This window comes from Nesoenas mayeri, assembly GCF_963082525.1.
Source record: "Nesoenas mayeri genome assembly, chromosome: 6".
Lineage (NCBI taxonomy): Eukaryota > Metazoa > Chordata > Aves > Columbiformes > Columbidae > Nesoenas > Nesoenas mayeri.
The window spans coordinates 11,702,646-11,717,168 of NC_137545.1; the positions used below are offsets into that span (position 1 = coordinate 11,702,646).

Genomic DNA, 14,523 nt, shown 5'->3' on the forward strand with positions numbered 1-14,523 from the left:
GCACTGTTGACAAATTAACCTTCCATGATTTTCTGGGAATTTGTAAGGAAACTGACTAGCTCTGAAGAAATTGACCCACCTTGACAAGTTTTCACACAGGTATCTTTTTCAGCAATAAGTCTGATATAGTTCTTTGGGACAGTTATTTCACCGAAGAAAACAGCATCTCTGCGGCTTTTAGTGAGACTTGGAGTAAAGGGTGATATGCCAATGAAGTGGCTTTCCATTGCAAAGCGTTTTCAAGATAAATGAGTAAAAATTAACCAGTTCATGCTATAGACAAAAAGAATAAGCAAGTTTTGATTATCCAAGTTCAGTGGCGTAGCTGGCACTCTTATTGGTGTTGGTACAGCCCTCTGAGCAGGGGTTAGGGCTGTTTTGGTGGGCTGGAAAACTGACCCCCCAACTGTACTGCAGGCAGTGGGCTGGGCAGACACATAAATGCTTATTTCAGTACTGTGTGTGAATTCATTTTGGTGTCATCTTCTAATATTTTATAATTATTGAGCTAAAATGGGAAGTTGCTTCTGGTTCTTGTTAGTTCTGCTGTGTTTTTAATCCACCAATTCCATTTGTGTTGAGGTGCTTGTTAGCAAAGGCTTGTTTAACTAGGTAGGGCTTCAGGGTGATCTCAGCTTTACCACTGTCTTTGAAAGGTAATTAAAATAAGGCAAGGAGAGTGGTCTTTTGGTTATGGCCTTAGTTTACTTGCATGTATCTTTGTTTCCAGCTACTGAACTTCCAGTGCAACTCTGAGAAAGTTGTTTTACTGTCTCTGAAACTCAGTTCCACATCTGCAGAAGGAGACTATACAGCTTACCTCTTTTCAATGTCATGTTAATTTTATTCTTATATAGCTTAATCATGGGTATATTGTGGTATTCCTCAGAAGTTGCTGCATCCCCTGGTAGCCAGTAAGTGTAGGCACAGTTGCTAGTCCATGTAAAATGAATTAAGTCTAAGTTGCTCAAGCCAGCATGGTGGTCTTTGTAAAGAACTATTGGTCGTGGGGTTTGGTAACGTTTTACTTTGTAAAGCAGTGAGCAAGAAATAGTACTGATTAATTGCTATGAATCTGCTGGGGATGTGTGGCAATTGCAAGGAAAGATTTTTTTGCAAGCAATTATATTGTGTATAACCTGTATGTTCCTAGATAGCTCTTGTAAGCTGTAGGAACCCTGCTATAGAACTGGTAAATGTGTTTTCTCAAATAAGCTGGCCTCAAATACTAGGCTTTATATTGTATGTATATACTCATTGTGATTGTTTGGGGTTTTTTTTTTCCAAAATAACCCTGTCATTTTTTCTGTTTCTGGAAGAAGTATTTCTCTTCCAGTTTTGTTTTATAGTTGGTTTTTTTCTCTTGTTCTTTCCACAGCCAGTAATGTTTTTCCATGTGTGTAATGGGAAACAGACTTGTAGCTGCCACCCTCCCCCCAAAGTGAAATAAAGCCTAATTCTCTGGGACTTCATTAATTATAAAAATAAATCTGTATTATTTTCATTAGCTGTTAGGGTCTAATACCCTGAATTTAATTAAAACTAATTGAGTTCTCCCTTTTTTCTTATTTAAAAGAGATAATAAACAACATTATCAGGCGTTAAAAGTAAGTGTATTGGGCTGTTTCAAATGATTCTGAGGGATTGTCCCCATTTACTACAAGTTATAAACTTACTGAAATCAAAATGGTTTTCAGGAAAGGTTCTAGTGGGGATGAACTTAATGCTGAGTTAAACTAATAAATTAAAATGTATGCAGTCTTCCCATAGCAAACAGCAGTCATGTTTATTTTCCTCCATAGCCATTAAAGGTAAAACTTCTAATTAGTTAAAATATAAACTGTGACCTATTGCACTCCTGATATTGTAAACTGGTGGCGAATTTCCAAATCCACAGCCCTCCCACACAGGACTTTTTTACAGTAAAATAATGAGTTGTTCACAGTACCAATGCTTATCTGGCAATTAAAAATGCAGCACAGTACTACTGAAATAGTTAGTACAGAGTCTCAAATCTACTACAGAGAGAAAAAAAAATTGTAGTTTCTCGGTACAGTATTTAAGGTCTTGGTTGTGCCTGAGCTTCTCCTGCCTCTGAGGTGACAGGGCTGTTCACAGGGGGGAATCGCTGCCTCCATGGGTTCCAGGAACAGCGAACTGACGGTGGCAACAGCTGCACCATTGCAGAGGAGCGGATGGCCGGGAGCTGGGAGAAGGTCTTGATTTTTGTGCTTCAAGTTAGAAGCCATTAGAGTGTTGTCCCTCTTCTGAGGACATTGCATCTCTGCAGAGCATCTCCTTAGGCTGAAGAGAGAGGGAAGGAGCATTGAGACTGGTTTTGGTTATGTCCTTTTCCAGGGACCCTTCAGTTTTGACAGTTGACCAGCAGGACCTTCATAAAGGCTTCACCTGTGGGTTAGCCTGCGGTGCTGAACTCTTAATGTTTGTTATACTTAACAGTGTAATAACTCTTAGATAGTTCCTTCTGAGCCTGTGAGATTGTCCTTCCTTTTTATTGCTTTCTTACCAGTTAATGACACAAGAGAGTGGAAGATTATTTTGTGTTTTTTGTGAGCATGTGATGGTCAATGGCAGAATATCTTTTAGATCTTTTCTCCAGATGTCTGACCTAGTCAGTTGTGAAGTTCATCACTTTCAGTACCAGATGGGTATGTGTTATGGTTGAGTGTTGGGTCACACATGCCCATGGAAGGAATGTCTCTTCTCCTGCCCTTCCTGTGACACTCCCAGTGTCCCCTGAGCAAAAGGCAGCAGATAGACAGCTTTGTTCCTGCCAGCTCCTTCACAGGGAATGAATGAATGAATGAATCCCTTGGTACAAGGTCTTTTTGTCCAGACCGCGTGATTTTGTGTAGCAGGTGACTTAGCTGTGTGTATAATACCCATTTCATTGGAGAAATGAGCTCTGCTGGTGGAAGGTAGCAGGATGACTCAAACACAAGTGGAGCACCTGTAACTGCTTTGAAGTTGTAGTTTGACGTGGACTTTCAACTTTAAAGCCAAGCAGTATAAGAATGGTAACCAGCATCCCTGAATATGGGTAGTATCCAGCAGGTGGCTTAGGGTAAATACAAAGCAGTGTTGTATAATGGTTTCAAATGCAGAACTTGAGAATATGAAAATTGACCATGCATCAAATCCATCTTCCCAACTGCTGATTTGAAAGCCTGGAAACAAATTGCCATTTCTGTTTCAATAATGCTTCATCATTATGTCTCTTGTTTCTGAGGTGGGTTAAACTTAACTTCTTGAATGTTTTCTTTTTGTTAAAGGTTAAGCATAACTACTTGTACACTTGTTTATTAATAAATGGTCTGCTGGATAAGGAATTAATTTAGAGAAATGTGAAGTGAGAAACTTGCTGATTCCTGGAAAGAGTTGGTTAGAGCATTCACAATTACTATAAGCACCCTGTAATTTATAGTTGCCCCTTTTTGACCACTTAGAGGTTGTAAAAAACCTAATCTTCCTCCCCCCACCATAACTTAAACAAGTAAATATTTGTGTGTTTGAGAGCCAGTTTTTGTTCATTTGTTTGACCTAAAGATTGAAGTCACTTGGTTACCTTTTCAAATAAAGGGTTTTTAGTTGGAGTGGTACAGGGTTTTAGCTTCATTTTCATGTGTTGCCCTAATTCTTTGGTTCTCTCTCCTTTGAACTGGTAGAATACATTTTCATTAACTTAATCATTTAAATGTGACTTTTGGGTGGAAAATACTTGTGGTTAATGGAAATAGTGAAGGATAAAATGGGGGAAAAAATACCCCTGTAAAATAGGGCTGAAAGGACTCTTGCAGTTCTTGCACATCTGCCTGCATTAGCGTTGTGACACGATTGACTTGAAAAAACAAACAAACAAACTTTGTCTAAACCAAGTGAGGATGGTTTTCTGGTTTTATGCCATCTGTGTCTGCAGGAACTAAATTCCCACTGGGAGGGAAGAGTTTGTAAAGCCTGTGCAAGCCCGTGCTGCCTGCTGGATGTGCCAACAGATGGCCCCAGTGCCTTGCTTGCTTCTGTGGTTTTCGGAGCCTTAAGCTGCAGCAGAGGAAGAGCAAACCCATGGCATTATTATGCTGTCACTATACATAAGCTTGGTTACGAGATTAAAATGTCTCTCTCTTTGTTTCTTCCAAAAGCATAATTTTACATTCTGCGGTAGTTGCTGCCTCTTCAGAAGTTGGTTGTAATCCTTCATTGATAATGAGATTTTAAAATAAACACTTCCCTGTGAATTGTTAATGTTAGCATTTTCCTACCTGGTGTTTGTCCTGTTCTCTGCTTCTGAACAAGTAGTATCTCCAATTACATTTCCACTCTGCCGTTGTTACAGATTAAGACAAGCTGTGAGGGCCCCTCCTGGTGTTGTCTGGTATGGTTACAACTCCGTATGTGGGATTAGTGATTTTATGCTGGCATTACTAGAGCAAATAAACTCAAGGGGCTAAATGTATCAAGTCTATTTCACTACTAGTCAAAGCACAACTTTATGAAGCATGTTTGAATTAGCCATGTCAAAGTGATAGGTGGGTATAGGCGTAGTCTCTTCTACTTTCTTGCTTGTGGAGGAAAGACACGTGGAATACAGATATTTGTGACTGGGACTTGCCCCTACCAGGTGCTTAGCCTTTCTCGTTTAGAGCTGAGCGAAATGTGTTAGCTTTTAAACATGTCATTCCATCAGCTCTGATAGAACTGGTCAGTATGTTAACTGCACTTCTTTTGCCCTTGGATCACCATCAGATTATGATGGCCCTTCTTCCAGGGGGGACCCTAACACATGTTTGCTAAGGATCTGCTTGAAATTTCTTCTTTTTTAAACTAAATATTAACAATATAGTAACTGACTGAAAAGCCTCTGAGGGGGCAAAGGGCACGTTCTCCTGGCTATGAATTATTTTATTGACACATCTCCTGTAATCCTGATTGCCAGCACCCATCCCACCACTGCGCAGAGCCACTGGCATGACAGCTTCCCCTCCCTGTCTGTCACTCTCATTACCCAGTGCTGCTTGCAGGGAGCAGGTTCCATTTGCAGCTGTGGTGATGACAATATTTTCCTTCTGTAAACAGCAAAACAGCAATTTTCTAATTTTGACTTAAACCTGGATTTCATTCACTGGATGTCGTCAGTACTTGTGTCCATACCAGCAACATTTCCTTGAATAAACTGCAGTAATGTCTTAAAAATCAATGTTCAGATAACTGCTCTGAAAATCTGTGATGCTACTGAATGCTCACAGAAATTATTAGCTATGCTTACTGCTTTAAAGGAGAACTTTAGAAATGTCAAACCCTTGCTGTACATGTTTGCAAACTTAACTTTAAATGATAAGCTCAAGTCTTGCTCATTATATATAATTGTATCTTCTCTCTGTAGCAAAAGATCAAATGCTGAGTGCTGTCTCAGCTTGCTTCAGATTTGATGCATGTCTGTTACCTTGCAACCCTGAAGTATTTTAACAGCAGCATATTCTTTAATTGCTTTGAAAGGTAACATTTTGCTGGGACATATAGGTAATGAATATTATGCCTGAAATTTATCTCTGTGTTAATTTGTCTGACTGTTGTAAATCCAGCAATTCTCAGCGTTTGGGATGAATTTGGAGTTTACAATTGTTGCTTACTGGATTTGTTTCTGTTGAGCAATCTCTCTTAATATTTTTTGTAACTAATGAGTAAGAATTAAAGCTATTTTGTTTTTCCAAAGTGTTCCTGGATAAGGAAAAAAAAAAAAAAAGATATTATTTTTGTTCTATTTAAAGCTTAACTTAATGTTGTCTCACTTTTTCTAAGCTGGGGTAACAGGAGTTCCTTGACTTGTCACTACTTAAGGGCAGAGAACTTTCTGTATATTGTGGTTTAAACTTAACTCCGCTCTAGGTCCTAGTATTTATATATTGCAAGTTTGGCCAAGGGCAAGAGCCAGGTACCAGTTTGTGCATTAGTCTTTTTGTTTGGGGCCAAAATACCCTCGCATAAGGAAACTGTTAATGGTTGTTTTAAGATGCTCGGCTGGGGGCAGATCCTAAAACAAACAAAAATCCCTGAAACCAAAATTAAAAAGAATTGGTGGGCATTGGTGGCAAGCCGTGCAGAAACTTGAGGCCTACTAAGCTAGTTTAGCCTTTGAAAAACTTGCATTATTTAGGTAGTTTTGTCATTAGATTACACTTGGCAATCTCCTTCCCTGTTACCTGAGAAGTGGTGCGTAGCTGCTCCTCATCAGCAATAGTGCAGGTAAATCATCGCTTTGGCTGAGAGGTGTGGGAAAGCCTGGCCCCTTTGGTTGTGTCCCCTCAGCTCTGGAGGGCTCCTGGCATTGCAGCAAGGATTTTGGAACAGAATTCACGGTGCCTCCTCTGGTAGGGCAGCCCTTTGCTCTGTGGTAGCAGATGAGAAGCAGGAACTGGCTGACATTGCACAGACTCAGTCTGAAGTCCTGACACACCTGGGCGCGGGTGGTGCTCTGAAAGAAAAGAGGATGGGAGTCCTTTTGCTCTCATTCTCCTTGGATTGCTTTTCCCACCTGCTTTTAGGATGACCTGCACTGCAGAGATTTCCTTGCCTCAGCGCCTGCAGAAGGCTTCTCCTTGCCTATTTATAGCTGCATCTGTATATGCTCCAATCTTCTTACCGGCTTTCTCCCGTACTTGACTTTTTAGAGTATAAAAACCTCTAGTTCACAAATTCCTTCCTTTGCCTTGTCTCAGCCTCTTTCCTCTTCCCATAATCTCTGCACTGGTTTCCACCCTTTTGCACCCACATCTCCTTGCTTAGAGTAAAAACTGAATATTTTGTTCTTCCAAAAGAGGAAATGAAAACTATTTTGTTAGAATAACTCTCAGAGAAAGTGTCAGTGAGATTCAACATGAGTAGTATTTACACTGTTAAATAAAACTCTTTCCTTTTTCCTTTTGACTTTTGGGAAAACAATTTCTAGAAACTTGTCAGACTTGTTTATTGGTTTCACCTATGCATGTTTCTAGCCATTTCTTTAGATTAGATTTTTGAAAAAAATCAAGTCTGAAGAACAAGGAAATTCTGCATAATTATTCCAGGTTTTAATCCTTGCAGTTAACTCTGGTGGATGGGTTACAATCAGAACAAACTTGCCCATTTATTCTGAGTTCAGTCTGTTGTGTGCATCATTTTTACAAAACTATATATTTTTGTAAAATGTATAGGTCCTTTTAAATGAACAGTAATGATAAACAGTGGTCTCCAAAACAGCTGAGTTTTTATTATCTTGACATTATCTAAATGGAAGACTTCTATCAGTACATTTTTATTGCAGCTAAATATATAATTCTACATCTGTGAAATTTGTATTGTCTTTGTGTATCTTCTTCATTACATTTTAATAACTATGTTTTTTTCCTATGTAGGGTGACTTAGCAGCTGTCGAACAGCTGCTGAAAAATGGGGCAGATCCCAATGTCAAAGATAATGCTGGCTGGACACCACTGGTGAGTGCTGAACACTTTCCTTTTGTCATCTGTCTTCTGATCAGTTTTCATTTCATCCCTCCTTTCCTCTCCTATATTTTAGTTCCCTTTACATTAAAGGAATTTATTAGTAACTACTGACCTACCCAAATCTGACTCTCTTTTGCTGGGAGAGCATGCCAAGATATCTATCAGCCTGCAAGTCTGCGTATGCAGAGAACATGACTATGATAACCAGAAAAGGATCGGTTGCAGACTGTGTGTATTTCATGGATTCTAAATACCCTCAGTGTTTTTTACTATTTTGGAAATGTATCAAGTAGTTGAATGAAAAAATTACTCACTTGAATTACAGAAAATAAACAAAAGCTTATTTTCAACCATGACTTCTTCCTTTCCTGAAGAATAGTCTTGACAGAATGTATAATCTGAGAGGCTTTGTTCCCTGGATTCTGATTTGCACACAATTGGCCTTTGTTCAGTTCTTCTCTGTGCTTTTGTTAGTGCCAGGTTCTAAGGTGAATTCACATTAGGAATGTCCTGCAGTATCTTTGCATTGTCCTCCTCGAGCACCTACCAAGAATGTGTTTGAAAGTGACTGTATTAACTGCTGTGACAGAGGCCCTTCCTCTGCATTCTGTTTCACCTGAATTTTGTCTTTTTACTGCTTACGGATTTACTTGACTAGCATGAGGCGTGTAATCATGGGCACAAAGAAGTGGTGGAGCTGTTGCTGCAATACAAGGCGTTGGTGAATACCACGGGGTACCAGAACGATTCGCCGCTTCATGATGCTGCCAGGAATGGGCACGTGAGCATTGTTGAGCTGCTGCTTTTGCATGGTGCCTCCCGTGATGCAGTGTAAGTACATGTGGGATGTTATTTAATACTTAATTGTAGCTACAGCTGCAACTTTCCAGGGTGTATGTTAAGTAAATATGAAGCAAAGCTGGTAATAAATGTGATTTATTTGAAGTGAGGACGTGGGTGTTAAACATATGCTCTACTATACTTATATCCTCTTTTCCAGGTAGCTGTTTCCTTTCAATTTTGCTTCGTCCTTTTCTGTCTGAGTCATAGATAGCTGGAGTATTGGACACTATACTGGGAAAGTAACAAAATATACTTACTATTCTTACACTTTTCTGTTGGCATCTTGTTATAGCTACTGTCAGATCTAAGGTGCTGAGCTAGATGAGTTTTGAACTGCTACAGCTGTTTTTTGTCTCTTTTACTACTCTGCTTACTAGCAGAAGATGTTTCAATTCAGTATCTTCTACCTTCACAGATGGCATAGACAGGGGCTAAGTTTTGGGGACTGTGTTTTTTAAGTTTTTTTCATTCTGAATCAAAGCACTAATCTTAGTATGCTTTTAAAATCAAAAATAAAGCTTAGAAATACTTCCAGTTGAATCTTCTGTACAGTTACACCTCCTGAAGATTTTGGCATTTGTGTATAGGAGGTGCTGAAGAATCTATTAATCTATGAATAACCCTGCAAACTATTAATATTTCCGACATTAAATGTGGGGTTAGGTGGTGCAGTATTGCTGTTGTGCCAGGGCTAGTGTGTATACAATATGAGTCCAATGCATGTTGTCAATAGGTGTGTGTATATGGTAACACAATAGGATGAAGTCTTGCTTGACATGAATTTCCTTGCCAGTCACATAAAGAAGCAGAAATAAGTTCAGCTTAATCACTTCAGCTCTCCATATTCACTCTTGGAGCTTACAGAATTAAGGTACTCTGTGGAGAAGCATAGGGTTTTGAAAACCAGTCCTAATCTTGAACATACTGGAGCTTGTTTTGCTTGTTTGGTGTGGGTTTGTTTGTTTGTTTATTAAACAAAACAAAACCACACACACAAATAAACCAAAACAACCTCCTGAAACTTTAGCATGAAAAAATAAAACAAGGATTAATTGTTTATCTTCACTTTGGCCTTGAATAACAAAGACCAGTGCATTACACCTTGAAAAGCCAACAGCTTCAGAAACCAATTTTCAAGCCACTTGAATATTGGGAACTGGTTGTGTGACACTTGTCACTTGTCTGTCTGGCGTTTGCAAGTGTAGCACTTCCAAAGAGAGGTTTGATACGAGGGTTTGACAGGACTAACACACTGGAAGATTTGGAGAACAGAGACTCCAAATGTCAACAGTGGACTCTTCACATCCCTTATTAGCCTTGGTCTCTGCCACGTGTGTTCATGCAAAGTAAGATGATGCTGAACCTCTTCTTGCTCATTCTACATAAGCCAATGTGACTTTCTGTTGAAACAGCAGCTTTTTGATCGTGGATTGATCGTAAACCTTAAGCTCTGGCTTAGCTTTTCACTGAAAACATGTAATGTTCAGTTGTATATTAAAATGGTGTGACAGGATATGTCGCAGCTCTGCAAGTGGCCACCTCTTGCAGTACCTCTAAGTATCAAAAATGGCTTCTAATGCACTTCCAAGTGTGCGCTGTTCTTGCTTTAATGTCCAGGGTACTTGGAATCTCTAGTGTATGGTCTTTATAAGTATAGATATATATAAATTTCTTTCTTTTAACTTAAAATCCTTTTTGGGAACAAATTCAGCCGCCTTTGATCCTGGTTTTGTTTGTCTGGCACAAAGAACCTCCAGAGCTTTGGCAAAAATCTAGTACTGTACGTATCCCTGGAAAAACTAAGGCTTCCAAATCTTCTGTATGCTCTCTATCTCTGTCTGGAAAGTTACTGTGCCCATTACTATTGCATCGATGATGGAAACGTGGAGGTTTTTTTTTTTTCTTTCTGTTTTTACAGAGAATATTAGAGCCATAGAGGAAGCGATGTACAAGCAAAGTGTTCAGGCTTGAGTAGTAAGACTTTACTGACCACTCTCAAACATTACTAAGAAACAACAGAAACAAGAACTGTATGTCTGAGACTTCTAAGAATCTGTCTGTGCCTCCCTCCTTCCCTCCCTGTGCCCTGCTGGCTTCCAGCAATGAATTCTGCTGTGATCTTTCCTGGGATCATGACTTTGCAAATCTTGCAAAGTTTTTTTACGGCACTGTTTCTGGTAGTTGTAATCCCAATTAAACAGTGGTTGGATTTGTCTAGGTAAGTGGATTTGAACCTTTTTTAGCTGAGAAGGTTCAAATATATTTTTCTAGCAAATGCAGGCATCCTTATAATGAAGTCACATCTGACAAGCTTGCTTTTCTTCAGTGACTTTTTTTCCTAGATCTCTGAGACCTGCAGACCACAATTTTAAAAACAGGAGGCAAGAACAGGGTAATCACTTAAGATAACAGAATAGAATCATTTAGGTTGGAAAAGACCATTAAGATCATTGAGTCCGACTGTAAACCTGACACTGCCAAGTCCGCCACTAAACCATGTCCCTAAGTGCCACGTGTACATTTTTTTAAACCCCTCCAGGGATGGTGACTCCACCACTTCCCTGGGCAGCCTGTTCCAATGCTTCACAACACTTTTGGTGAAGAAATATTTCCTGATATCCAATATAAACCTCCTCTGGTGCAACTTGAGGCCATTTCCTCTCATCCTATCACTTTCTACTTGGGAGAAGAGACCAACCCCCTCCATGCTACAACCTCCATTCAGGTAGCTGTAGACAGTGATAAGGTCTCCCCTCAGCCTCCTTTTCTCCAGACTAAACAGCCCCAGTTCCCTCAGCTGCTCCTCATCAGACTTGTGCTAGTTAGAATTGACTTCTTTGTACTCAATGCAGGATCTGCTCGCCTTTACTTTATTACTCTAGAGTCTTTAAAGTAGAACTTGAACAATGATGAGTAGCACTTGCATCTCTTCTCAAAGGTATATTTTTCTTTAGGAATACATCTGAGGAGTGGTGTAACTTTAGAGGTATGCAGTGTGTGAGCTAAGACTGTACCAAACCAATGCTGCCAAACTGATGAATATGTCTGATTTCAGTTTGCATTTTTTTGTGTGTGTATGAAACTCTCTACTTCTTTTGTGGGCTCTTCAGGGTCTCAATGAACCAACTTTCAGCCCAGAGAGGACCCTCTTTATCTTGGCATATTAAAGTGATTCTTTGATATCTCGTGGGGGCAGAGAGGAAAGTTTGTTTAGTTCTCTGTGGTTTCTTGAAGTCTTTTCCTTTTGCTAAACTGAGTAAATTGTGAACATGACAAATGTATTCAAATGTTACTTGAGACACTCTGAAATATATAGTGTGAAACCCCACAAAAGTGACTGATGTCTTGCTGCCGTTTTGACTGTGGAATTAACTCAGTTTTGTGTCTTAATGTCCCTTGTGTGTTGGAGAGTTAATCTACTGGAATAAAAACAGAGCTTGTGTTGAATGGCCTGCTTACAGCAGTAGTTTTGAAATTTAGTATGATACTCAATTGTGCAAGATGAAGTATCTTTTTTATAGATGTGCAGTATTTACTGACTGCAGGCTCCAAAGGCAGGTAAGATCCTCTGGTCTGTAGAGGGATGTTGGAGATGTCTAGGAGGAATTACATCTGCTTTCCAGGGCACCTCAGTTCATGAGGCACACAATGGTGGTGTGACCCCAACCATCAGAGAGCTGAGACTTTGCAATTTCAGATGGAGCTTGTGAGGTTCACAGACCCATCAAGTGTGTTTCATTCAAAATGTCTTTCAGTCTTTTTCTCCTTGCATGTTAATACATAGTGTCTTAATAAGTAACTGCATATAATATGAAGAAGGTGCATATCTTTTAGAGCAAGTGAATACAGGTGAGAACAACCTCTTTTTGCCAGAAAGCAATCCTGGGATTTCAGAATTCCTTGGCATTTTTTATTTTAATCTGTAAGATTTAGTAGTTGTGGCTCTTCATTTGTTATTTGAAGTCCTCACTGACTGGGAAAGATATGAACTACAAATGAAAACTATTATATGGACCAGTGGACCTATTAATTGTCCCTCTGGTCTAGTTAATTTTTTTAAGTTAATCTCCTACACATAGCTAATTTATATTTTTATGGCTTTTTTTCGTGTGCTTACTCTCTTGAATTCTGTCTTCTTTCCCTGCTTCACAGCAAGCCAAGTGATTTGAAAAATTAGATCTGTGCATTTGCAATTTCACAGTACTTCCTAAATGCTTTCACTCCAATGGGCTATCTTGCCAGTTCTTCATGCACAATAAGTTTAGCATTAGTAAAAATTGTTGTGCTGCTCTGTTTTTTTAGGCGTTAGCTGGTTTTGAGTAGTTGTGACTCTGATTCTGAACCAACCCGTGGGAATGTGTAGGGATAGACTGTGGTCTTCAATTATGGATGTCGCAGGGGTAAAAACCTGCAGTTAATTCCAGGAGGCGCTGGACCCATGACACTGACATAATTTTTTTCTGCTTCTTCTGAGTCAAGATAGTGCAGGACTTTGCTGTCAAAGTGCAAGACAGAATGCTTAACTTCCTGCTGACAGCAGGTTAATTAAAACCCTGGCCCTGTTTGGATAGCCAAGATGGTCTTTCTGGCCACACAGATTGAATTTTATTCCTTCTGTCACGTTCAAAAAAGATTTCTGCTTACCATACACTCAAAACACAGGTGTTGACTGGAAAGCATCAAACTGGCTGTATTTCCACGTGGGAATTAGTGGTTACAATACTGCACTTGGACCTGGTTGTGGGACTTCCACTCACAGTGCTGAATTCTTCTGTGGGCCTGGGGTAAAACTTGGTTTATGCTCAGCTTTGGATACTTCTGGTATCAAAGAGGAGCAGCTTAAAACTCCTGCTTATAAAGTATGATATAGTTATTGTTTGCTTGTATCAGAAGCTGTGTGATCCTGAAGAATTGACAAGGGTGTCTGTAACCCCTGTCTTCATACCTAAAACTGAATCCAATTTCTAAAGCTTTTCATAAGAAGTTCTTTGATCTGTCAGTCCTTAAGATATCATCTGTCATCTCATGTAAAGTCATCCTCGGCAGATTACGCCGAGTTGCTGTTCATTGGGCTCATCTTTGTTCTCAGCACAGCCGTCCTGCTCTTTGATTGGAATTTGTTCCAGCCGTAAGAGCCCTCCACTGACTATAGTACCTTGATGACTGACTAATAGGAGACTGCTTGCATCAAAGGATACAGCTGACTCTTGAATGTTTAAATCAACTTGCAAAAAAGCTTACTTGTGCTCTTGTAGAAAGAAGCACGTCCTAGGGACCTTATATTCTAGCTTAAGCACCAGAGACACACTCATTTCTCTCTTGCAGAAGCAGTTGTGTGTGTCTTCCCTCCGAACCTGGAACTTGTCCTGATACGCAGTTACATTTACTGGACCCGTTTGCAACAAACCCAGACCTATAGTAGGGGCACCAAAACACGGTTACTGATATTTCTGAAGATGCGGTGTTTGTGTGTTGGCGTGGACCTAATGTGTATGTCCCACTTGGTTTTGTTTTGCAAACTGGATTAAAGTTTATTTTTTGCTCTGAACAAGGTAGTGGATTTATCTTGGTCTTCAGTTTAGCTGAATAAATGGAACAGCTTATCCTTGGTGCCATCTCAAGGCATATCAAGGATGAGAGGGTTATTAGGGGCAGTCAGCATGGCTTTACCAAGGGTAAGTCATGCTTGACCAACCTCATAGCCTTTTATGAGAATGTAACAAGGTGGGTGGATGATGGCAGAGCGGTGGATGTGGTCTACCTTGACTTCAGTAAAGCCTTTGACACAGTCTCCCACAGCATCCTCACAGCTAAGTTGAGGAGGTGTGGTCTAGACATTAGAGCAGTGAGGTGGGTTGCAAACTGGCTTAAGGAGAGAAGCCAGAGAGTGGTAGTCAATGGTGCGGAGTCCAGTTGGAGGCCAGTATCTAGTGGAGTGCCTCAGGGGTCAGTACTGGGGCCAGTATTATTCAATATATTCATTAACGATTTAGACGAGGGAATAGAGTGCACTATCAGCAAGTTTGCTGATGACACCAAGCTGGGAGGAGTGGCTGACACGCCAGAAGGCTGTGCTGCCATCCAGAGACCTGGACAGGCTGGAGAGTTGGGCGGGGAATAACCTAATGAAATTTAACAAGGGAAAGTGTAGAGTCCTGCATCTGGGCAGGAACAACCCCAG

At 40.1% G+C, this 14,523-nt stretch overlaps 1 protein-coding gene across 1 annotated transcript in view; it reads left to right on the top strand.

The window, feature by feature from the left end:
• The window catches only part of BARD1 (BRCA1 associated RING domain 1), a gene marked incomplete at both ends in the record, with an annotated part of 44,048 nt that overhangs the window by 12,408 nt on the left and 17,117 nt on the right, over window positions 1-14,523 (top strand). Inside the window, 2 exons of the mRNA XM_080346834.1 lie at window positions 7,410-7,490; window positions 8,158-8,330. Of these exons, the coding sequence (XP_080202960.1) occupies window positions 7,410-7,490; window positions 8,158-8,330 (254 nt within the window). The remainder of the gene's footprint in view (window positions 1-7,409; window positions 7,491-8,157; window positions 8,331-14,523) is intronic.